Raw genomic sequence first — 26536 nt, 5'->3', positions numbered from 1 at the left:
TTGTTACATGTATATAGTTTGCTTAAATTTCCATTAGGTCTAAATATTTTCCTCTCCTAAGTTTATAAGAAATAGAAATGTTAATGAGGTCATCTACACATGGGGGAAAAACACAACCTAGGATAACACAACACAGTAAATCGAGTAAGAGGAAATTGGGGGACAGATAGATCAGTCTTTGAATGTAATGAACAAGTGTCTGTATTGAATCAGGGTTAGGGGTCTCTCAACTCACTAGTGCAAGACCACACACTCCCATTCAGTTTCTGCAAAAGTAATATGTGTTGTTCTGTTCTTTCATTCCAGCCAACATCCATATGCAAATGATAAAAATATTCTTGCTTCAAATTCTCTCATTCTCTGAACAGATATGTGTGTTTAATTGAAATCTATTTTTTTCGCTCAAGACCACTCTGAATATTCTTCAACACCAAAACTCCCAGAAATCGTTCTTGTCTACCCCAAGTAGCAAATATAATGACCATTTCAAATAACCAATACTTTGACACCTCTCATAGTCTTATTAATGATTTTGTAGTGTTTTAAAAGGGAAGGGAATGAAGCAATTTTTCTTGTTACAAATACACTCTCAAGTAACATCATGTAGTAGCAGACATGCTAGTTGCCCACCTCCATGAATAACGGCATCAAATCCTGCTAAATTCCTTCCTAGTGTCTTACCTGTGTAGTCTACTATTTTCCTTTTTATTCGGAGTTCTCATTTGAAGCTCAAAAATCAAAAGTAGAAAATTTTTATTTTTTAAATGAAATGAAATGCAATGAAAATTCAAATTAACTATTTGTTAACCATTTGAATTCTAGAAACCTTAATAAATACACATTGCCATGCATTAATGTGACTTTTATAAAAAGAAACGGGTAACCATGGGAACAAGATTATGGATTTTAATTGTGAGTCAATCCTCTAAAGGCAGAAACTCCAGTCTCAAATGAGAACATATTATGATCACATGCATATATATGGAATCAAACATTATGCAGACCTTGTATCATAAAAGGCGTTCCTGATCTCTGTGTTACTTTAAAGTCTTGCCCAAATAACTGATGAATCACTATATTATATACTATATATTAACTACATTAGAATGTAAAAAAAATTAAAAATAGTCTTTTGTCAAAGCAAAAAATTAATGTTAATAATGTTAATTGGCTATTTATGTTTTCTCTCTCTTTGCCGCTTATTCCAAATGGGTACATGGCCCAATACCAATATATTATTCTTCCCTTCCCTTTTCAATAATTGAAAGAATTATTTTTCTTTTCCATTCCCTTTGTGTGTATGTGTGTTTGTAGTGTGTGTGTGTGTGCACCTTTCCCTTTGTCTTGGCAAGTATATCTTTTAATCCAACTCTCTTCTTGAGTGAATTAATGACAATGAGAAATTAAATTCATTGTACAATGTTAAGAAATACCATGCCCTGAGCAAATAATACAATGGATCAGAAAACCTAACTTCTTTTTTTATGATTTTAGAATTGTGTTGGCTTTTGCAATTAATGTCTGTAATTCTGATCTTATAAGGGAATGAAACAACAGATTTTCCAGATCTAAATACAAGTAAAGCAAAGTATAAAAACAAAACAAAAATGAAAAACATGGCGCATCTATACATGCAGAGTCTATTTCCATAGAGAAGTCATAACATATTAAAAAATTTCCACTTAAATTCCCAATTAATCCTCCACACCAGCCTTTGAGGTTACATTATTATTTTACACAATTTACAGCTGAGGTTTCAAGCTATTACATGACTTTTCAATAGACAAACTGTTAAGAATTGGAAGAATCAATTTGAGCACAATTTTCAGCCGAAAGAAATAATACCCAGCTACTAACTTTCTTGTCCCATCTCATTTTATCATAGTCTCTTAGAAGATTACAAATATATATAAACACACATGTTACATATATACATATGTGTGCATATGTGAATGTATCTTCCAGTAAATACAATCTTCCCATCATCAGAGCAGGCAGAGTACTTCTGCAAGATTTTTAACCTCACTAATATATTGCTTAAAAACTTGACTTGTAAGGATGTCATCCTTATACCATTAAAAACCACCTCCTAATTGATCTCTAAAAAATACAAAATATTGACTTATTTTGCTCAGCATAACACCCTCCAGTTCCATCCACGTCATTGCAAATGGCAAGATTTCATTCCTTTTGATGGCTGCATAATATTCCATTGTAAATATACACCACATCTTCTTAGAAAGACATGTATCATATGACCTCACTTATAAGAGGAATTCTTCATCTCAGGAAACAAACTGAGGGTTGCTAGAGTGGTGGAGGGTGGGAGGGATGGGGTGGCTGGGTGATAGACATTGGGGAGGGTATGTGCTATGGTGAGTGCTGTGAATTGTGCAAGACTGTTGAATCACAGACCTGTACCCCTGAAACAAATAATACATTATATGGGTTTTTTTTTAAGATTTTATTTATTTATTTGACAGAGAGAGAGATAGCGAGAGCAGGAACACAAGCAGGGGGAGTGGGAGAGGGAGAAGCAGGCTTCCCACCAAGCAGGGAGCCCAATGTGGGACTCGATCCCAGGGTCCTGGGATCACGACCTGAGCCAAAGGCAGACGCTTAACGACTGAGCCACCCAGGCGCCCAATACATTATACGTTAAAAAAAAAAAGGAAGAAGATAGCAAGAAGGGAAAATTAAGGGGGGGATATCGGAGGGGGAGATGAAACATTAGAGACTATGGACTCTGAAAAACAAACTGAGGGTTCTAGAGGGGATGGGGTGGGGGGATGGGTTAGCCTAGTGATGGGTATTAAAGAGGGCACGTACTGAATGGAGCACTGGGTGTTATATGCAAACAATGAATCATGGAACACTTCATCTAAAACTAATGATGTAATGTATGGTGATTAACATAAGAATAAAAAAATTAAAAAAAAACTAATGATGTAATGTATGGTGATTAACATAACATAATAAAAAAAGTCTTTAAATAAAAAAGTACATAATATTTGTTTAAAATGTATGAAATCTATTTAACAACTTAAGAAATGGAGTCCTTCAAAATATTTGTAATTAAACAACCAGAAATGAATTAAGAGAGACAGGAGGGGAATCAGCATAGTGAGTCATCATGGAAGCAAGGGAAAGACAGAATGTTATAAACAAAGGAGAAATCAATATTCTTACACCAAAATAAAGACAAAGATTGAAAAAAGGAGATTAAATTCATTGAACAAGAGATTATAATTAAAAATCTTGAAAGGCGTTTCATTGAGGAAGAAAGAACAACAAATAAAAAAATCTTTCAATTTAAAATATGGTTAAAATGGTAAAATATTGAGTTGGAAGCGGTCAGTTTTTTAAAGTCAGGCTTAACGTGCCATAGTTTTCTTACAGTAAATTATCACCATGTTTAGGTGCACAGTTGGTGAGTTTTGACACAGACAGTCTTGCACCACCACAATCAAGACAGAATATTGCTGGCAGCCTAATAAATCCCATTATGCCCATTTATAGACGATTCTATCCCTTTCTCCAGCCTCTGACAACCACTGGGAAACCACTGATGCAATTTAGGTCATGCTTTTGCCCTTCCCAGGATGTGATCTAAATGGAATCATACAGTTGCTGGAGGAGGTCATGGAGAGGATGTGACCTCCAGTTGACTTGTGAGCTGAACCTAGGCAATCAGACGCTCCTTACTCCTCCCCTGTCCTTGAATTGCACATTCTGCCCATTATTCCGGTGTTAACAGCCATTAAGGACATAGCCTTGAGAGAGTAAGGTGTTGAGACCACATGAACTGAAAACAGGACTGAATCCAGGTAAGTCCTCTAGATAAACTTTTAAGATTCTGGTGAGCAGGTGTAGCAGTCTACTTGTTTTGTTGTCTCTCAAGACAAGTGTTGTATGTAAGTCCCTTGCTTATTAAACCTGCCACCAATCTGGAATGTTCTGCCTCTTGCTTAGTTCTCTCCTTGTCATCTGTGTTTGGGGCCAGTTTGCAAACTAACCATAGTGTGCAGCCTTTTGAGTCTGGCTTCTGTCCCTCATTGTAACTTTTGAGATTCAATGATGCTGTTACTTTTTATCCATTTCCCCCCCTTGTATTACTAAGCAGTAGTCCATTCTATAGATGTGTCATTAGTTGATGGCAACTGAGTCTGTTTCCAATTTAGAGCAATTATGTATAAAGCTCCTGTTCATCTGTGTTTCTATTTATCTTAAGTAAATAGGAGTAAAATTGTTGGATCCTATAATAAGTGTAAGCTGTTTAAAAGACTGACAAACTTTAACAAAATTATAGTGTTGCTTTTTATTGCCAACAATATTTGAGAATTCCTGTTTTTGTTTTTTTGGGGGGGTTGTTTTGCTTTTAATTTTTTTTTTTTTCTTTTAGAGAGAGTGAGCAAGAGAGAGAGAGCACACTTGTGTGGGAGTGGTGGGGAGGGGCAGAGCAAGAGGGAGAAGGAGAGAGAATCTTCAGCAGGCTCCACGCCCAGCACTGGGCCCCACTCGGGGGCTCAATCTCACAACCCTGAGATCATGACCTGAGCTGAAATCAAGAGTCGGATGCTCAACCCACTGAGCCACCCAGGCACCCCTCCTGTTGCTTTAAATAATCACCAACATTTGGCATTTTCTTTCTGTTTTTTTCTTTCTTTTTTAAAGTTATAGCTATTTTAATAGTTATGGATGTATTTCTCATCATGATTTTAATTTAAGTTCCCCTTGTGACTAATCATTTTGAACATTTTTCATGTGCTCATTTCTGCCTTTATTTTTTCTTTGGTGAAATATCTGCGAAAATCTCTTGCCTATTTTGTTATTTGTTTTTTTGTTTTGTTTTGTTTTGTTTTATTGTCATGGAGTTATAAGAATTCCTTGTATTTTCTGGATACAAGTCCTTTAAAATATATGCACTTTACCAATATTTTTTCTGGTTTGTAGCTTGACTCTTTATATTTTTATAGTATCTTTTTAAAATCAGATTATACTTTTAATTAAATAGTTTATTAATTTTTACTTATGTGTTTGTGCTTTCTGTGTAATATTTAAGAGAAAAGTTCTTAACCCAAGGTGAAATTATTTTCTCCTGTATTTGACTCAAGAATTTTGTGGGTTTTTTTTTTTTTTTTTTTTAAGAGAGCACTTACACAAGCAAGCAAGCCATGGGGGGTGGGGCGGGGGAGGGCAGGGCAGAGGGAATGGTTCCACTCCCCATACAGAGCCCAACGTGGGGCTTTATCTCACAACTCTGAGATCATGACCTGAGCTGAAATCAAGAGTCAGATGCTTAATGGACAGAGCCACCCAGGCACCCATTTTATTCAAGAATTTTTAAATTTTCTACTTCAGGTCTCTTACTTTTCCCTTGATTTTGGTGTATGGTTGGATGTAAGTTTCCTTTCTCCCTCCCTCCTTTCTTCCTTCCTTCTCTCTCTCATTTCCTCTCCTTTTTTGCTTTCTCTCTTTCTTTTCTTCTTGTTTTTTGTTTTCTGCCAATTAATGCCCAGTTGACCAACCAGTGGGTTGAGTCCTTCCCTGGGTTCCAAGGCCTTCAAGTTCTGGGAAACTGGAATTTCTCAGCACTCCCCTAAACAGCTGACCCAAATCCAGGCTCTGGCCCCTGAGTTGACAATATTTGTCATTCACTAGTCAGGCCACACACACACACGCACACACACTCCATTAAAAGAGTAAACAACAAGGATAGGGCTGTCTCCTGGAATACAAGCTCACTACATACCTCGGAGGGTTTCTGTGTCCTTATAGAATAATAAGAAGGTGACAGGGATAGGTCTCCTCTTTTGAAGACCTCTGATTATAAACTTCACCAAAATCCTGGTCTTTAACCCCAAATAAGTGGCGTGGTGTTTGCCTTCACCTTCCTAATCACAGTAACTAATCAAAGTAACCATGACTTCTCTGACCTGGTCAGACTAAAGGAACATTCTTATGGTACCATTTTCTTAACGGGGTATAATGTTGATGATTCCTCTTGTGGTAATACAGGAAAAATAGAAAACAATATAGCTGCTCAGGCGACTTAGAATCCTGATATTGTTCTTGGTATTTCTTCTATAATGTACTCATTTCCATTATTTAAAAATAAGTACTTAAGGGCTAACATGTTGAGTTTATTAGAATTATTTTCCACAGAGCAGAGGATTAGGAAATATATCTTTGAGTAGAGACATCATAAAGTTTGAGACGCTTACATTCTGTATTTTATCTTTGCTACTGGTGGCCTTCCTTTTAATGCCATCAGTGACTTGTTTATGCTAAATCCAATGGACTTATTTTATTATTTAACTTAACAATGTCTCTGAAGAATTTTACACATCTTTGAAACCTTCTTTCAACGTATCGATTCCTTTGGATTATCTTATGGACTTTCACAGAAGGTACATGAGAAATAATCTCTAGTGTTCTGAAAATTTCAGTCTCTTGACTTGGTATAAATTTACTCTTCAAAGGGACATTACAGTTTATGAGATGTGGGGTAAGCTCTATATTTTCACATGTTACTTATTCAGTTATTACCAAACAAACAAAAACGTCTACGTAAAAAAGGAATTTGAAAGGATAATTTTAAATAAGCTAAATTTTTTTTTTTTTAAGATTTTATTTATTTATTTGAGACAGAGAGAATGAGAGACAGAGAGCACGAGAGGGAAGAGGGTCAGAGGGAGAAGCAGACTCCCCGCCCAGCAGGGAGCCCAATGCGGGACTTGATCCTGGGACTCCAGGATCATGACCTGAGCCGAAGGCAGTCGCTTAACCAACTGAGCCACCCAGGCGCCCAAGCTAAATATTTTTAATTGTTGAGTTGTATCATAGAAAGGATACTCATTTTTATTGATTAAGATTCCTACATATCTTGATATTACATATGATTGTTGTATACTTTAAATACTTTATAAAAACTTCAATACCAAAGGTAGAAAAAAGCCCTTAACTAGAAAAAGTTATTCAATTATATTCTCAGGACATATTAATAAAAAAATTTATCATTTTCAGTTACTTGTTTATTTTTCTTTTTAGTTTTCTAACAAATTTTTTGGAGCACAAAGCTTTATAATTATTAACCAGGTTAATAGGACAGTGTTTGTCATATAGTAGATAATCAACAAATACTTGGGGATAAATAAATAAAAGAGTGAATAGACTTGATTATATTTTAAATGGTAAATTTAAAATTTTTAAGTTATTTTTATAAATAATTAGATTCATAATTCATCACGTCTTAAATTGTAAAATTTTTATCTATGTAATTTATTTAAGGATCAGTCTCAAAATTCTAATATTTTATTCTAAGAATTTTATTCAAATTAATAAAGCAAATATGTGTAATAAATTGTAAATTGATATTGTAGGAAAAATAGGTTTTTAATTTATTCATTTTTATCACTGAAATGGATGTGTGGATTTCTTTATACTTAGAAAACTGAAAAATATGTTGATTCATTACATAGCTGTAATGTCTATTGATTTCTCTTGAGATTCAATAAGAAATAACATAATTAGGAAGCATTCTGATGCTGAGCCCTATATTTTCTCCAATGCAAAAAGCAATAATTCACAATTTTCAAAGGGACTTATTACATTAAAGTAAAAACAGCAAGGAGTCTTCATTTCCTTATCATATAGTGATTATTTTTCTCTAAGGATAATCATCACCATGGTACTTATCCCTTCAGTAATAATTGCACTGTACATTCTTTGAATTTAAGCTAAAAAAATGCACCAAAGATTATTGTTGATAAGACCCACGAGGCATTCACTTTGAATGGTTGATCTATCTCAAAATGTAGTAGCATCAGCATTGCAAATTTGTGGCTTAGAAAGGTGAAATAATGATGCTTTCCAAAATAGTGGAGAATCACCTTTAATGGCATGTCTTCTTTTGCAATTTAATGGTTAAAAGTTTAGGATTTAGTTGCTTGAAGTTTTGTTCCAAAAGATTTCTCATTGCAATGGTTTGGTTTTGTTTTGTTTTTACATCTTCCTTTATGTTAATAATGGTGCAGGACAAACCTGGTAAATTGCATTTGGAGGTTCAGACATAATTTCAATTAAGACCAAAGGTTAAACGATTAAATTGGCATCCTATGATCAAAACCAATAAACAAGGTTAGTGATATTACTTTAAAATTATATGAAAAACAATGATGTTCAATGTTGTCAGTTCTAGGTAACAATTCAATGGAAGGTATGGCTACAGAAAAAAAAAAGCAACTTTAAAGGGTATATGGAATAGGTTCATGGAAAGGAGTGAAAAAGCAAATTATGAGGATTGATGAAAACGTTTGTCTGAGTTGCTAAATTTAGGATCCATATCTGATCTGAAAATGAGTTTATATCCTTATCACTGCAGAAAAGATTTCAATGTAATTTTTTAAAGTCTAACATCTGTAATATTAAAGGACCTTAGAAAAAATAACCCAAAATAGGTACTCAAAACATTTGTAAAGAAAATTATAAAACATCATTAAAAGATTTTAAATAAATAAGAATAGTGACACCATGTTTACAAAAATGGCTCAGTATTTTAAAGATATGTTTTTAAAAATTGATTTTAAATACAGCATAGTTCCAAAAAATTTTTTAGAACTGTTCTGAAAGTAACAACTAATTTAAATATTTATTGAATAACCCAAAACTAAAAGGTTAAGCCAATCCTAAAGAGGGATCTAACAGATATTAATGTCATTATATGAAGGAAAACTTAACAATGAAGAAAGTTTAACATAGGCTGATAATCAGAACAGAATCCAGAAACAAATACACATGTAAATGAAAATTTAATACATTACAGGATGTCACCAAGGGTGAATGGAGAATATATATATATATTTAAAGATTTATTTATTTATTTATTTGAGAAAGAGAGAGAGAGAGAGAGGGAAAGAGAGAGAGGAGGGGCAGGGAGAGGGGGAAAGAATCTTAAGCAGACTCCCTACAGAGCACAGAGCCCAGTGCAAGGCTTGATCTCAGGACCCTGAGATCATGACCTGAGCTGAAACCAAGAGTCCAAAGCTCAACCGATTGAGCCACCAAGGTGGCTCGAGAGCACGTATTAAAAAAAAAAAAAAAAAGTGAAGAAAATATACTGTCTGCATTCAAAAAAGAAAAGATCCCTACTTAATACAATAGGCAAAAAATAATAATAATAATTCCAGATGTGTTAAAGATTTAAATATCTGACACCCCCACTATGTTGGTAAAAAAAAAATGTTAAATGTCTGACCATAATAAGTGCTAGTAAGTGTATGGAACCTGAGCTATTATGAGCTATTGTTGAGAGCATAAATATGAGCAAGAAATTTAGAAAACATTTTGTTATATTTTAAAGCTGAACATAGGCATACTCTGTATCCAATCAATGCTACATCCAGGGATGTCCCCAGACAGACTTGTACTTGTGCACCAAGTGATCTGTAGAGTAGCATTCATAGAAGCATTAGTCATGATAGAAAGTAACAGGTAGGGCGCCTGGGTGGCTCAGTTGGTTAAGCGACTGCCTTCAGCTCAGGTCATGATCCTGGAGTCCCGGGATCGAGTCCCGCATCGGGCTCCCTGCTTGGCAGGGAGTCTGCTTCTCCCTCTCCCACTCCCCGTTTGTGTTCCCTCTCTCGCTGTGTCTTTCTCTGTCAAATAAATAAAATCTTTAAAAAAAAAAAAGAAAAAAAGAAAGTAGCAGGCAATTATGACATGTTAAGGAAAAATAGTACTACAAAACTGTAAAATTAAGGAGTGCAGGAATGAGTAGGAACATAAGATAAGGTTAGAAACATAACACTGAAGAAAAGCGCAAGGAATATAAAGGACAAACTGGATGCCATCACATTTGTAATATTAAAAAGCAAAAAAACCGTAGATTTATGAAGAATATATGTAAAAGCATGGATGAATTGATTCTTAAAAGTAAAAGCTAAGGAACAAAAAATACAGAAAAATGGTTGTCACTGTCAAGGAAGCAGGATAATAGGGGTGATCACAAAGAATATCCAATTTGGACAACACTCAAAATTCTTCATTTTTATTTAACTTGGGAGGTGAGTTTATATATCTTCATTTAATTTGGGTTTCTAATATCTATTTTATATTTTTGAAATAGGTTAAATTTCATATTTTATATACTAACGAATAAAGAAGTTTGAAATCTTAAAAGAAAAAAAAGCACTTGAGGAAAATTTTTGAATTTAGTACTTATGTCAGAGGTGCCCAAGACTGCCAGCATGCTCGGTGATTTCCTGGAAGGACTCACAAAACTCAGAATCACTATTATGGTTATGGTTCATTACAGCTACAGAGTTAGATTAAAACTGGCAAAGGAGAAAGGTGTATATATAGGTCAGTGTCCAGGGGAAACCAGGCAAGGCTTCCACTTGTCCTCTTCTGGTGAGGTCACACAGAGCACTTGGTTCTCCTGGCAGTGTTGCCCAAGGGTTTTGGAAGCCTTGTGCCAGAAACTGGGACAAAAACCAAATATGTATTTCTTATTATAAATCACAAGATCACATCCTTCCTAAATGGAAGCACACTGCCCAATTGCCCTTAGGAATTCTTGCCAACCAAAAAAGCTCAACCAAATCTTAGTGTACAGGAATTTGTTTTTGTTTTTTAAGTAGGCTCCGCACCCAGCGTGGAACCCAATGCGGGTATTGAACTCACAACACTCAAAGCAAGACTTGAGCTGAGATCAAGAGTCAGATGCTTAACTGACTGAGCCACCCAGGCGCGCCAGTGTAGAGTGTTTTATTGGAGGGCAGTACATAGGTTTGGAGAGTCCACATAACTGTCCTCAGTTACTTAGTCTTCAGCAGCTCACCCCAGAATTCAAACTGATCCAGCCAAGCCCAAGTTGTTCCTAGAAACCCCAGGTGTATAAAAACAGGCATTTATCTTAAATCACATCATTAGCTTAAACTGGTGTGGGACCCCAGGATACAAAGGTGCTCTTATCAGGTAGGATATTCCAAGGTTTCAGAAATTATCTCTCAGGGCTAGTGGAAGGTCAGTTTTTGAATACCTACGAATATGCAGAGTTCGGGCAATCCAGACTGACTGAGTTAGCCCATTACTGCTCAGTTCCATGAAAAACAGAGACAGTGATTCTTACAGAATTGTAACTTGGCTTTTTAGTTTTGCCAGTATAGAAAATGAATGAATTTTTAAAATATTAGTTATTTATTCTGTATGAATGTAATCAGATGATGACTTCCATTTATAACTACTATTCCTACTATGGTACTCCTACAACACAGTCCATGATACCCTATATGTAGCTTTCCAATAATACAATGCTTTCTCTACTTCCCTACCCCACACAGGAAAAACAAACATCCTGAATTGTTTTGTTTTTCTTGACAGGGGAAACAAAGAACTTTTAAACATTTTGTCTCTAAATGTGTAAATCCCAGGTTCTTGAAAAATAAAAATTAGTTTGCCTCTCACTATCCCATGAAAATATACAACTATCCACAATATTGAAGACCAGAATATTATATGGCATCTGCACATATCAGCAATCTAGAAGCCTTGTTTCTGTGGGTCCAGACATTTAGGGAATGTTGGTACATCTTACATTTTGAGTTCTGCCCTCAATTACCAACATGTGGAGGGGGGTTCCCCCCATACCACCAAGCAAGCACTACTATGGACACCAACAGGGTATAGGAAGGTATCCTACAATTTAACTCAATTATGACACTATCCACCTAGAGATAGCATCAGATTCCACAGGTTAAGGACTCAGTCCCACAAGACTGTCCCCTCAAATGCCAATCACAACCCTGGGTTGTTACCCATGTTTCTGACAGAATTGGCTATTGACTGGAGCTTCCAGTGACCCCCTCCTTGGGTTATAATTTAAGATCTCTATCCTATAAATTTCCCACCCCCTTCAGATGCTCATCGCAAGTCCAGGTTGTCACCTACACATTTGACTGAAATGACTATAAATCAGAGGTTCCCAGGACCCTTTCCTTGGGTTTGATTGAACTGCTACAGTGGCTCATGGAGCTCAGAGACACATTTCACTTACTCAATAACCAGTTTACTATAAAAGGACATAACTCAGGAACACCCAGATGAAAGTGATGCATAGGGCGAGGTATGGGGAAATGATATGGAGCCTCCATGCCTTCTCAGAGGGCACCACTGTCACTGAATCTCTAAGTGCCCACCAATCTGGAAGCTTCCCAAATCCCACACCTTTCAGTTTTTATGGAAGATTTATTACATAGGCATGGCTAATTAAATCACTGGCCATTGGCAATGGATTCAGCCTCCAGTGTTCCCCCTTCCCCCTTCCCAACCTTAGGTGATATAGGGACATTCCAAGAGTCACCTCATCAGTATCATAGCAGAAGACATTTTTATCTCTCTCAACACTTAGGAAAATTCCAAGGGTTTTGGAAGCCTTGTGCCAGAAACTGGGACAAAAACCAAATATGTATTTCTTATTATAAATCACAAGATCACATCCTTCCTAAATGGAAGCACACTTTTCTAAACCTTGGGTTTCCTACCATATAAAAGATGGAACACTACATCAAAAACTAATGATGTACTGTATGGTGGCTAACTGAATATAATAATAAAATAAATAAATAAAAGAAAATGGATTGTCTAACTCCTTCAAAGTATAAGGAAGGTGGAGGACGAGTTGAGAAACTCGTAAAAGATGCAACATATTGATAACCCGCTTTCAATTCTGGAGGCTACATTTTCTATATGGGTGAGCCCACTTTTGACCCCCCTCAGTGGACTCTCTTAAGGGTTGACAACTTTGTGAAGGATGCATAGCTGAAAGGGCTCTTTGGACTGCAATGCAAACAGTTCTATACCTCAGTCTTTTTTCTATAACATTCCCCAAATTGACCCTGGCATATCAAAATGTTATATGCAATAACAGAAGCCTTTAGAGATTTTAAGAAGACCAATTTTTTTTTTTTTTTGCTTCAGCAAATTTACTTTTCTCAGTTTGAAAAATAAGCATTATCTTGCTACTGGGTTCTTGTTGAGATAGAATACCTGACCATGGAGCACCAGGTTATCCTGAGTCCTAAATTTACTATTATGAACATGGAGTTATAAGATCTCTTATTGCTCCATGAAGAACATTATTATTTCATGGAATTTGCATATGTGAAGGTGGGCTTGAACAAATCCTAAGGGTCCAAGTAACTTTCAGGAGACCCTCATTTACTTTCACAGCACAGCATGGCACCAAGGGACTTCTCTGTGGCTAATTAATGGAAGAGTTAAAACAAAAACAAAACAAAACAAAAATAAAAAAAAAAACCTCAGCCTGGTTGCTGGCAGGCTCTACATACTGTAGTGATTACTGCAAAGAATGCATTACCACAGTATTATTACTCCAGGCTAAGGAATTCCTGAAGAATATTGGAAAATATTGGATAATTTATCCATTAAGTAGAGCTTCCAGAAATAAACATTTTTATCTACATTGCTTGTAGAAGAAATCTATTTCAGTTTGGTCAATCAGGAGCATGAAGGAATACAATTGGTAGTGAAGGGGAAGCTCAGGGAAGTTATATGTGGATGTGCTTTTTGGTATGGGTTGTGTACAATTAATAACACACTCCTGAAAATGATTCTTCCTTACTTTGGTTCAACTGCTTGTGTGCAGGAAAGCAACCCTTCCTCTAAGGGATAGAGTAGTGGTTGCACCGAATGGGAAGGCAGGGTTGCCACAATGCCTTTTCAGCCCCATAACAGGCTAAGGAGAGAGAGATTTCATCTCTAGCTCCCTAGAAACTAAAGCTTGAGTATGTATGTGCACTACTCTTGGCTAATCGAAAATTCCATTCCTAACTTTTGAGTCTTTTGAATGTAAAGCAAGATGAGGGATTATTCACAGCAGCTGACAATGGAAGGATCTGGCAGCTGTCGGATACGAAGCAGACTGTTCTATGCTGCTGTCCTCATCGTCTATTTCCTTTGGTTTCTGCCAAGTTTCTCAACTCGTCCTCCACCGTCCTTATACCTTGAAGGAGTTAGACAATCCATTTTCTTTTATTTATTTATTTTATTATTATATTCAGTTAGCCACCATACAGTACATCATTAGTTTTTGATGTAGTGTTCCATGATTCAGTAGTTGCATATAACACCCAGGACTCATCTCAACATGTGCCAATCTATTTTCTGCTTTCAATGAGCAGAGCTGTTTTACTGTTGTTGGTTCCCATATCACTGTAAGAGGGGAGAGTACTCTTTAGAGTGAAGGGGTTTTTTTGTTTGTTTTTTAAGATTTTATTTATTTATGAGAGAGAGAAAGAGAGAGAGAATGAGTGGTGGGAAGGGGCAGAGGGAGGGAGAGAGAGAGACAGACTCCCACTGAGCAGGGAGCCTGATGCAGGCTGGATTCCAGGACCAGGAGATCATAACCTGAGCCGAAGGCAGACGTTTAACCAACTGAGCCACCCAGGCACCCCACCTTTGTGTTTAATAACAAACATACACTCCTTATAGAAAAGGAGTTTGTCTTTATAATCGCATCTTTTAAAAATACAACTAAGAGATTACTATTTTTTAAACTATTTTTCTATTTTTTCTCATGAGATGCATAAGTTTATTAAATGAAATAGGGAGTAAAAAGAAAGAACAATGATTTTGGCATCTTCTCTCCCAGAAATTTTTTTTAAAGATTTTATTTACTTATTTGACAGAGAGAGAGACAGCGAGAGAGGGAACACAAGCAGGGGAGTGGGAGAGGGAGAAGCAGGCTTCCTGCGGACCAGGGAGCCTGATGCGGGGCTCGATCCCAAGACCCTGGGATCATGACCTGAGCAGAAGGCAGACGCTTAACGACTGAGCCACCCAGCTGCCCCTCTCAGAAATTTTTAAGCTGTATTTTTCTGGCTCTTAATTCTTCACACACATTGCTGTTTTGGTTAACAAAAGATGACCTTTTTCTTTTTTCTAAATACATTGATCTTTTGCCTATTAAATAAGAAACCCTCTAGTAGCAACAAAAATGATTTTAATTTTCCCACTAGATATAAGAAGAAAGCCAGTTGTTTGCAATGTCTGGCATCTCAGACTTACCCATTCTCCTTTCTGTCTACCTTAAGGTACAGACTCTATACCAATGTTCACAAGTTAAAACCCAGAAACTGAATTTTAAGTACTAAGAAATGCTGCTGTAAATGCTGCTATAATTGTTAAAGAAAGCTAACAGTTATTAAATGAATACAACCTTCTGCACAAGAGGCAAGGTTTTACGTGCATTATCCCAATCCCAACAAGAATCTGATGAGATGGGCAATTATTATTCACAGTTTAAAAATTAACAAAAATCAGGTTAAATAAGCAGCTTAGTGTCTCACAGTTGTTACATGGAAAAACTAACATTCAGATCGAGGTTGCCCGAGACATAAACTCTCACTCCTGCAGCTTATCTTTTAAGGCATATTTCCTTGTACTCAGATAACTGAAAACCAAACAAAAAGGGTGCTTGGGATTCTTCTCGATAACATTGAGATTGTGCTTTAAAGCACCTTTCAGTATCTGATAGAAATCATAGCATTTATAGGAGAAGGCATTTTTTTTATTGTTTGGTATTGCTAAAATGTCTTTGTTGTTGTTCTTTTTTTAATCAAACATCTCCCAGTGATGGACACATGTGTTTTGTTGCGACTGGCTACATTATAGTCCATTCTGTTACCATTTTTCATCTTTTTCATTTAAAATAAACCATTCAAGCCACACCACTGGAAAGGAAGTAGCTGTGTATCCAAAGTCCTCCTGGGGGTGGGGATTATCTTCGGGTCATGTCCCACTTGTCACCGCCTAGAAGTTAAATAGTCATCCAATATAAGACCCTTTTGTAAAATTTGGAGAGAAGGGTTGTCAACCTCTTGTACAAAATAAATTCTCTGATTCAAAATTCTGGATGGTGCTAAGGTAGGTGACTGTCTGCTGTGAATGCAACAATGTAACAAAGATAATGTTGTCTTAGATAAAAGGTTTGTTCACTGATTCTCTATGGTGTTTTCTTAGTTTGTGTGTATGTGTGGACTGGGGGAGTGGATGGAGGATGGTGAAGGCATAAATCTGACCTTACCTTACCCCTGGCATTTTCCAAAAGCCTTGCCTGATTCATTGAGCCCCTTACTGCCAGGAGGCAAAAGCTAACTGTGCCTATTTTGGAATTTGGGGAAATCCAATGGTCTAATTAACTGAGTAAGCTTAAATAACCCTCATCAGTAAGCCAAATCTCACTTGCTATGAGCACATACATATGTTCATCTATAGTATGACTACTTTGTGTTCGTTCCTATAATCATCAATTCAGGGAACTTATGACTTTGAAGTCAGATATTGAATTATTGAACAATCGTACTGCCCTTAATAGTAATTATAGACAATAATGGTTCCATTTTATGTATCTATAATATAATAAGCTCTGCAAATGGTGCTATAAATTATCCAGTTTCATCCTGGTTTCAACCTTATGGAATATTATTATGCTAATAAACAAAATCAAGAAATTTAGGGATACTGAACTTGAATGACTTACAGAAATTTAGATGCCGCATCTGAGGTTAACATCAATTTTGCCTCCCTCTGAATCCTGTGTGTTTAAGCAGTCCTGCACAGTGCCATTTGTTTTGGTGTTGCCAGCGAGAAAATAAAACATATTTGGATAAACTTCCCTGATTTTAGAATTTCTATTACTAATCTCCAAACAAAGATGAAGATTTCCTACGTAATCATGAAGCTCTGGAATATGCTGACTCATTTGCCTTCCAGGACAATTTGCTAATCTTCCTTGTTGCAGACTCTTATGTACCAGTGATTGCAAATCAAGTCCCAATAAGCAGGCAAATGTGATGATCTGGAGGTCTCGGTGTAGATTGTTGTTACTCTTATAATCGAGCTGATGTTAATCGTTAGATCTCATCTGATACAATCGCTGAGAACCAATGGCATAAAATCTCCTAAATTTGGTACACTTTTGTTATTTAATTGATTCTTTAATGTGAGTTCTTTAGTTAGAAATTTCACAAAGATGACTTAGAGGAAACCTTTTTTATGATTTTTGAATTGATTCTTTAACCACGAAATCTGTGCAAACTCCTTATTTAAAGTTTATACAGCAAGTAATTAATTGCAGATTCTTTAACCACTTTAATCACTGAGTTGATTTTTTAACCACAACTTCAGAGAAAAAATAAAAGACAGATTTAAGTGAGAATGTGAATGTTATATAAAGCTTACAAATGACATTTGCACTGCATAACCAAGTAAACACTTTTTTCTCCTTTATTTTAAGAGTTTGGATTGCTTCACCATAGTTTCAGACACTCACCTTACATCTTCCTCTGTAGGATCTGGTTCCCAAAGAAGACTGACCTCTCTTCTCTATTTTTTCTTTGCACTCATCCTATTTTTTTCCCTTGATTAATTTCCTTCTAGTTATATAACATATATTTTCTCATATAACCTGTTTAGAAGTCCACTAGTAAGTGCAGAGATATAGTTGTTCTTCAAGACATTTTATGTTTCAGGGACCTCACATCAGACATTGTCTTACCTCAGAGGTGAGATAGAGACATAAGTCCAGGGAGACAAAAGCAATAATTATAGGACATATGTAAAAGATTTACTACTGCCAAACAATATATTTGCATAGAACACACACACACACACACACAATGCCTTTTCTCTACAAGAGAGCACAAATCATATATCCAGGATGCCAAAGATACGATGAATTTTGAGACACTTGAATATTTTATTAAAAATAAAATTGAGGGGCGCCTTGGTGGCTCAGTCAGCCAAACCTCCAACTCTTGATTTCAACTCAGGTCTTGATCTCAAGGTGGTGAGTTCAAGCCCTGCGTTGGGCTCCATGCCCAGTGGGGAGCCCACTTAAAAATAAATACATACATACATACATACATAATAAAATTCAGTATTTAGTAAGCAATTAAAAAGAAAAGAAAAGGTCAATTTATTTGTTTTAATTCATTTTATTTAATAAATGCTCATATTAGTGTTTATTATATGCCAGTAACATAAATGTTTTACAAATATCTACTCATTTATTCCTCTAGCCATCACAGAGTGGTTAAATAACTTTATCAAGCTCACACAACCAGTAAGTAGCAAAGCTAAGATTTGAACCTAGTCATCTCTTACAGTAACTTCTGTGTCTTAACTTTTATGTTAAATTACTTCCCAAGATCACAGATATTCTTCTGTAGAATTATCTAGTTTATCTGTGGGCAATTTTTTCCTAGAATTTTTTTCAACTTTCCTTTACATGGAAGAACATGATTTTAAGATGGAAAAACAAAGCTTTGCTTTAAGGATTTTGCCAACTTTCATAATTCTGCTAGATCTTATCGACCAAACCACATTCCTTTCCTTTCAGCTTGAAAGGAACTAATCTCATTTCTTAATATGCACAGCTTTTGGAGAGTTACTGCATCTCAGAACACCAACTCAGAATACATCTTCTGGTATCAGTGAAGATTTTTAATTACCTCTTTTAAAGAAAATGACAAAAAAAGAAAACAAACCAAATAGATCACAGAAAATGTCATAGCTGTGATTTTATTATCCTTCTATTTGCTTCCTTAAAAGGGAGAATAAAGATATTCTTGCTTCATACATCACTCAAGTCAACTCACATATTCTGATACCATCTATTTTGGACAAGAAAAACAAGAAAACCAAGATGTTGGGGAGCAATTATACCATGCCAACTGAGTTTCTCCTTGTTGGATTCACAGATTATCTCCTCTCCGAGTCACACTATTCTTGGTATTTCTCATAGTCTATACACTAACTCTGGTGGGAAATATGAGTTTAATAATCCTAGTTAATATCAGTTTAAGCCTTCAAACCCCCATGTATTATTTTCTCAGCAACTTGTCTTTCTTAGACATCTGCTATTCTTCAGCCATTGCCCCTAAAATGTTGGTGAATTTCTTAGCATCCTGGAAAAGCATCTCTTCCTATGGCTGTGCAATACAAATGTTTTTCTTTGGTTGTTTTGCTGATGCTGAGTGCCTTATTCTAGCGGTAATGGCATATGATCGTTATGCAGCCATCTGTAACCCATTGCTCTATTCTACACTTATGTCTAGGAGAGTCTGTATCTGCTCCATTGTGTTGGCCTACTTCAGTGGAAGTATGACTTCGTTGGTACATGTGTGCCTCACATTCAGGCTGCCATTTTGTGGCTCCAGTATTGTTAATCATTTTTTCTGTGATATCCCACCTCTCCTGGCTTCATCATGTGCAGATGAGCTTTTGCTCTTTGCCTTGTGTGGCTTCATTCAGACCAGCACTTTTGTGGTCATATTTATCTCTTACTTCTGTATCCTCATCACTGTTTTGAGCATTAAGTCCTCAGGGGGCAGGAGCAAAACATTCTCCACCTGTACTTCCCATTTCATAGCGGTCACGTTATTTTACGGAACGCTCCTGTTTATGGACTTACGTCCCACCACCAGCTATTCCCTAGACACTGACAAGGTAGTTGCCGTATTTTATACTGTTGTCTTTCCCATGTTTAACCCAATAACCTACAGCTTCAGAAATAAGCATGTAAAGAACACCCTCAAAAAGCTATTAGAAAGCCGGACTTTTAAATGAATAAGAATTTAAAACATTTAAGAATATTCCAGATATAGCTTACCCTTCCAATATCATCATGCCATAAACACCTTGTATGTCAACTCTTTGAAATTTATTACAGTTTTTCAGAAATAAATATAACTTTTCATCCTCAATACCTTAAAATACTTTTGTCCTCTCATTCAGAAATGTGCTCTCCAAAATTATTCTACTCTGTGAAATATACTTAAAATAAAATAAGTAATAATAATTGCTTTCCAATTAGTGTTCACAAAACACTTTGTGCATTGATTCATTATGTTCTTTATCATGTTAGATTAAAGATATATGTTGAATTATCTGTCAACCCACCCATATTAGAAACTCCTTGTCAGCAGGGAATATGTGTCTTGGTTTATTGTTCCAACTCCTATATAGTATTGGACATATGGCATATTCTCATTACATGTGTGTTTAATGGATGAATAGGTAGAATAAATGGATGGAAAGATGAGTGACTAAATGTAGCTTTCTTTGGGAAACTGAGTCTAGATTCTGCACTTGCAGAACATTTATCATCAGGGACATTTAATATCACTTATGATAAGCAATGGTGGTTTCACTGGTTCTTGGAAAATCAGATAGAAGTCACATAACAATGGTCTCTTTAATATTAGGACAGAGTGAAGTTATAGCACACTGATTTTCTTTGGGCTAGATTGATTAGTGTAAGAGATCTTCTACTGTTCCATTCATAGTGGGTACATGAGAAAACCAAACCAGTTTGTGAAGGTCATCAAGATTATAAACTGTATTCATTACTAATTATTTGACCATATGTTACTGAATTAATCTTTGAGTCCCTATCTTCAAGAAGAGGTGAACAATGGCTTTAATTATTTTATTCTGCAAATTGACAATGCAAACCAATTGAAGTATAAATACTCCTGGCTCTGGGATCACTTTTTGATGATTAAATTATCAGACATTTTCTGTAGTTGATTTTGATCCTTCAGTCTCCATTTCCTTTGTTTTATCTTGACAAAGTTAAAGGAATAAATTTTGTACCTGTGAATATATAATATTGTGCATTTTCTAGTAAGCATGAAAATATGAATGACTGGATTAGTTTTTACTGGATGTAACCCTATAAATGGAGATAAGACAAGAATAAGATATTTCCCATTACCATGGTTTGCTTTGAGGATTATTTAATCCTCAAACTAATATATGTAACTAATATATGTAAATGAACTAATATATGTAAAGCTATTAGCATATGTATGATTTGAGAATTAGATGATCAAATATGTTATCAATCTCCTAGAATACATGTAAAGCTTTTACTGCCAATTATAATGTAATGGTATACCCTTGTTCATTATTTTTCTACTATTATATTACTATTTTATTTTAAGAAACAATAAAGGTTTGATTCCCAGAAGAAATTAGGCATTTCAAAAGTACCTGTGAAGCATTTCAAATGTCTGAGATACCGCCGGAAAGCAAAAAAGCAAAGCAAAACAAAACAAAAACAAAAAACCACCAAACCCAAAAAACAAAAATGCAGAACTCAATATTCAAATTAATGACTTTCAGCATGTTAAAACACCTGTCCTACTATGAAGACTGCCCGAGTACACAGTACAATGCCATTAATTTGTTATTTTTTTTACCAGTTTCTGAAACTTATAGGCTAGTTTGAATTTTTCTTTTAATTTTAGTGAAATTTCCTTTTAAAAAAACATTGATGGGAGTATTGTGAAATGAGCTGATTCCTTATCATCAACCATCCATTGTGTTATGGATATAAGGTTGCATAAAAAAATTATCAGGTTCTTTAATAGGGCCTATTAAATCTGAGACTTGTTTTCATTTTCTAAAATAAGTTAGTTTTAAAATAAATAAACTACAATGTATTTGGTTTTGTTGTTGCTGCTGTCATTGTTTTTATTTTTTTTTAAGTTCTTGTTTAAATTCCAGTTAGTTAACATACACTGTAATATTCATTTGAGGTGTACAATATAGTGATGTACACATCCATAGAACACCCGGTGCTCATCAGAGCAAGTGCTCTTCTTAATCCACATCCCCTATTTAACCACCCCCCCACCTCCCATCTGGTAACCATCAGTTTGTTCTCTATAGTTCAGAGTAATTTCTTGATTTGCTTCTTTCTCTCTTTTTTTTCTCTTTGTTTATTTGTTTTGTTTTTTAAATTCCACATGTGAGTGAAATCATACGGTATTTGTCTTTCTCTGACTGACATATTTCACTTAGTGTAATACTCTCTAACTCCATCCATGTTGTTGAAAATGGTAAGATTTCATTCTTTTTTATGGCTGAGTAATATTCCATTATATATATATATATACACCACATCGTCTTTATCCATTCATCAGTTGATGAACACTTGGGATGTTTCCATAGTTTGCTATTGTTGATGGTGTTACTATAAACATCAGGGTACACGTATCCCTTTGAATTAGTGTTCTTGTATTCTTTGGGTAAATACCTGGTAGAGCAAATGCTGGGTCATAGGATAGTTCTATTTTTAACTTTTTGAGGAAACTCCATACTATTTTCCAGAGTGGCTGGCCCAGTTTGCATTTTCAACAATAGTTCAAGAGGTTTCTCCTTTCTCTATATCCTTGTCAGCACTTATTTTTTTTGCAGTGTTGATTTTAGCCATTCCAACAGGTTTGAGGTGATATCTCATTGTAGTTTTGATTTGTATTTCCCTGATGACCACTGATGTTGAGCATGTTTTCATGTGTCTGTTGGCCATCTGTATGTCTTCTTTGGAAAAATGTCTATTCATGTCTTCTGCCCATTTTTTGACTGCGGTGTATTTGTAAACTATAAAATTATTTAGAGTTTATCTAACCCAAGTTCCTATTGACATTTTGGGCCAATATTTCTTTATTGGGGAGGAAGAGAGGCTTATTCTGTGTTTAGCAGCATCCCTGATCTGTATTCACTAGATTACAGTCGCATCCTCCCTATCTAGGACAACTAAATGTATCCAAACATTGCCAAATGTCTCTTTGGAGGCAAAATTACCCCTGAGTGAGAACCACTGAACTTAGTCAAGACTATTTCTTTGTCCATAAAGCAAGTGAAACCCATGAGAGTGAGGTCACTGCCTGAATATAGAATAATAATTGGTAAGAACATCTCAGATGAAATTTATTTTGTTCTGCATTATTTCCCTAATGTTGATTTATTTCAAAGATTTACTGCATGAACACAGAAAATTAACACATAATTTTAATAAAGTAAGCACATAAATTTAAAGCCAAATGACTATATATTAAGAAATGGGCTACAGTTGAGGAAAAAAATTATAATAAAGTAGGGTATTTATGGTCATCAAGTCTTACGAGATTTATTTTTCTGCTTCTGTCTATGGTGAGAAAGAATGTTACCAGAGAAGCTATATTACATTTCAGTTATAAGAAAGCAATGCAGTATACAAACTTAAAATCCTAAAAATGGTGTTCCTTCTGTAATAATATCTACATTTTAATGCAGATCTCTATTCAAGTCAGAAATAAAGTCTATGTGACAATTCTATACCTTTATTACCTTTACACTGAGCATTGGAGGACAAGGGCAAGTGAGTTTCATGGCAGGAGTTAAAAATACCATTTTTTTCTAGTGACATGAAACAAAAAAAATTGTTGGTCATTTTTAAAAGATATGTTCAAAAGAATACATCCATAAGTAGTTTTTGTCTGAGAAATAAATAAAAAATACTTTCTTGGAACACATGAGATGTTTGCCAATTGATAGAGACTGGGGTAAGTATTAATTGAGAATCCATACTTTCTCTTAGCTGCTAAGTATGGTGAGGACATGCCATAATTTATAACTTATATATTGTTATTAGTTCTAATTAAGTATGTATACTAATAACATTGCATTGTTATATAAACATAGTCCTCATTGTTTATAAAAACCAGGATTTTTATCATATCGTTTCCCTCCTATAAGAAGGTAAAAGATTTTATGCTCCACAAAAATCATTTCTGTTTTATGTGCTCTTGAACAAACTAAAGAAAAATTTCCTGGCACCACCTCCTGGTGTCATCTCTCCTCACAGATGGAAGCAACATCAAGTATACTGTTCTCATCAGTGTTTATCCCATTTTGAGATAATGTATGATAATCTGGCTGGATCAGCCATCATTACTGAGAAACAGGATATGTGGCTTTTCACGTATATTCTTGAGGAAGCAACAGCCCTCCTTCTTCCCATCAGAGGATAGGGTCGAATACCCATATGTCACGGCCAAACCCTGTTTTAGCTCTTTTCTGCAAAATTCACTAGTTGGGGGAGAGTACCAGCTTCTAAAGCTTGATTTTGAGGCTGCAAAACAAGCCTTACAATTGAGACCATGCAAGAAGACAAAACTCTGGCATTGCCACAAAGGGGCACCACCACCCATCTGGGTGAGCAAGAGCTGGAGTCCAAACCTTTGGGGTGGAGCTATACAAATAATGTCAGAATATGTGACCTGAGTTACCCTGCCAGCATTTGCTCTGGTTGTATATTTCTCTGCCACAAAACCTGGTGGCTAAGAACAGCAACCATTTGTTTTGCTCAGGAATCTACCATGTAGCAAGGAGCTAGATAAGGATAGTCTCCTTTCTCCGCAATGTCTGGTGTCTCATCTGGGATCACTTGAAAACCTGGGACTGGAATAGCTGGAGGTTGGCTGGGCATCTCTTTTTCATGCAGTCTTAGGGCCTCTCCTTTTGGTCTTCCCAAGTGTTCTCTTCAGTAAGATGGCCTTAGGATAACCCAAGAGCAAGTGTTCCAAAAGACTAAGGCAGATGCTACTAGCTTCTCAGGTCTTAACCTCGGAAGTCCCAGAACATCACTCCTTTTGTCTTCTGTTGAGAAGTAAGCTGTGAAGGTGACACCAGATTCAAGGGGAGGTGTGTCAATGAATTGACAGCCATCTTTGATCCACCACAACATTGTATCATAATTGATTTTCTTAACCTCTCAACCCTATATACTTTTCATAGCCAGCAAAGAATTAGTTTTGAACAAATTAGCCCTTAACTCTAATTCTTTCTTTCCTATCCAAAATGGTGGCTTCCATGATTTCTACCTCACTATGTCAGTGATCCTTTCCATTTCCCCTAAAAAGTGCTGTAGACATGATCCCTGACATTGCTGCAGGAGCAAATATGTACATTTAGGATTGTGGACATAACAAACAATGGTGTGGTGACACTTGAAGCCTTTTACTAAACCAGGAGCCAACCCATCTAAGACTCCTCCAAGAGAAGATGTCCAAGGATGGTGATGGTACACCTGGGCTTTTCCCCAATTCCAAGACTGCTGCTGTTGATCTAGATGTAATACAAGTTATGAACCAGGATGCATATCCCTCCTTGGCTGCTTAACAGAATAATTCTGAAGTATAAAATTTGCCAGGCCAAGCATTCCAGGCTAATTCACTTGCCCCCCAAAACTGGGTGGTCTTCTTGATTATTTGACATAGCATGATTGTCAGACTTTAGTTGTTTTTATCAGCTCACTTACCCTCATCCAATAAAAAGACCACCACTGAAGTTGTAGTTAGATCTTTTTCACTTAGAAACCTGAGAAGCACTGCTCTTTAACATCCAAACCAAAGTATGGTTGTGGAACTGTAGGTCATGGACGAAGTGTGGAAACATAAGGATGGTTAAGTGACAAGCCTCAGGGTGCAGGCCATGTTCACATGTGGCTGATAGGGGTGGACATTTGCCCACATAGAAAGATTAGCCTTATAGGAACAAATCATCCAGTAAATAAGGTGTCTTGTGAGTCAACCAGCCCATAGCTGTTATCACCATCATGAAAATAAATAGTATATAAACAAGGCTAAAATCTGTGGCTACCGTGTAAATATGGTAATTTTGCTTAGAAACTTTTTTAATGACCATCTGAGTGGGTGTGGTAGGCAGAATAATGGCCACCCAAAGATGCCACCTCAACATTTATATGTTGGGAAGCATCAGAGTCCCCACGACTTGATAAAGATCAAGAACCTCTAACACAATAATACAATTAGACAGGAGCCTCATCTGCTAGCTCAGGCTTCATGGTTAAGGAAACACCATCTTTTTTCCTGGCTTAATCAGGGAAATGGAGTCCAATTGCTGATGTTGAAGCTTTTGACATGTGGCTTCACTGCTTCCTCACCTCAGCATTTTCCTTACTGCCTTCACATTGATCTGTAGTTGATTTCCATGCACCTTTGCAAGAGGACAGCCTGTTAAGGAATCACTCTTGAATAAGTTAATCCTTACCTGTCATTTCTGAGAAATAGCCCATCTGTCTTAGTTTTTTATATTAACAAGTATCGCTTCACATTTCACTAGCAAATATATTTTCACAGAATTTATGTCAGCCACTATGATCAGTTTGAGTGCTGTCATCCGTTTATAGAGGAATAGGCAATTGTTGGTTATTCTGCTTGTGGTGCAAGCTTTTCATTGATAATTCTGGAATGCAACTCAATTATTCATTTATATCTGGCATCTAGTTATTCACACATGCACAAATATCTTAATCGATCCCTCCGTATTTTATAATTTTTACAACTATTAATTTCTACCTAAAACTGTAAATATGGTGAGTAGAGTCATATAAAATATATTCAGTTTTTCAACTAATAGTTATTGTACAACTCGATAAACCAGGCATTCTGTTAGGGACTTCTAGAGAAAGACATAGAAAGATTTTTTGACTATGGGACTCTGATAAAAAGCTTGTACAAGGAGGTAAAATCTGACCTATATCTATAAATAAGGTTAAAGAATGTCTGTGATCTTGAGTGGGAAGGGGGTTAAATGGTAGTGTTTGCCAGACATAGGTCTAGATGTTGAAGAATGCCGAGTATATTCTAAGAATGTCATATTA

General features: G+C 35.9%; 1 protein-coding gene across 1 annotated transcript; it reads left to right on the top strand.

The window, feature by feature from the left end:
• The first annotated feature begins 18727 nt into the window (after positions 1-18727).
• LOC123857978 (olfactory receptor 5AS1-like) lies at positions 18728-19650 on the top strand. The gene is given in 2 exon segments (XM_045895262.1): positions 18728-18785; positions 18788-19650. Coding segments are annotated over 2 exon segments (921 nt in total).
• Positions 19651-26536: the final 6886 nt, after the last annotated feature.

The sequence above is a fragment of the Mirounga angustirostris genome, unplaced genomic scaffold (assembly GCF_029215605.1).
Source record: "Mirounga angustirostris isolate CCGP_5_RB_7025 unplaced genomic scaffold, mMirAng1.0.hap1 SCAF_13, whole genome shotgun sequence".
In the NCBI taxonomy this organism is placed as follows: Eukaryota; Metazoa; Chordata; class Mammalia; order Carnivora; family Phocidae; genus Mirounga; species Mirounga angustirostris.
Note: the sequence above shows the minus strand (reverse complement) of the source record. Positions and strands in the feature narration are given on the sequence as shown.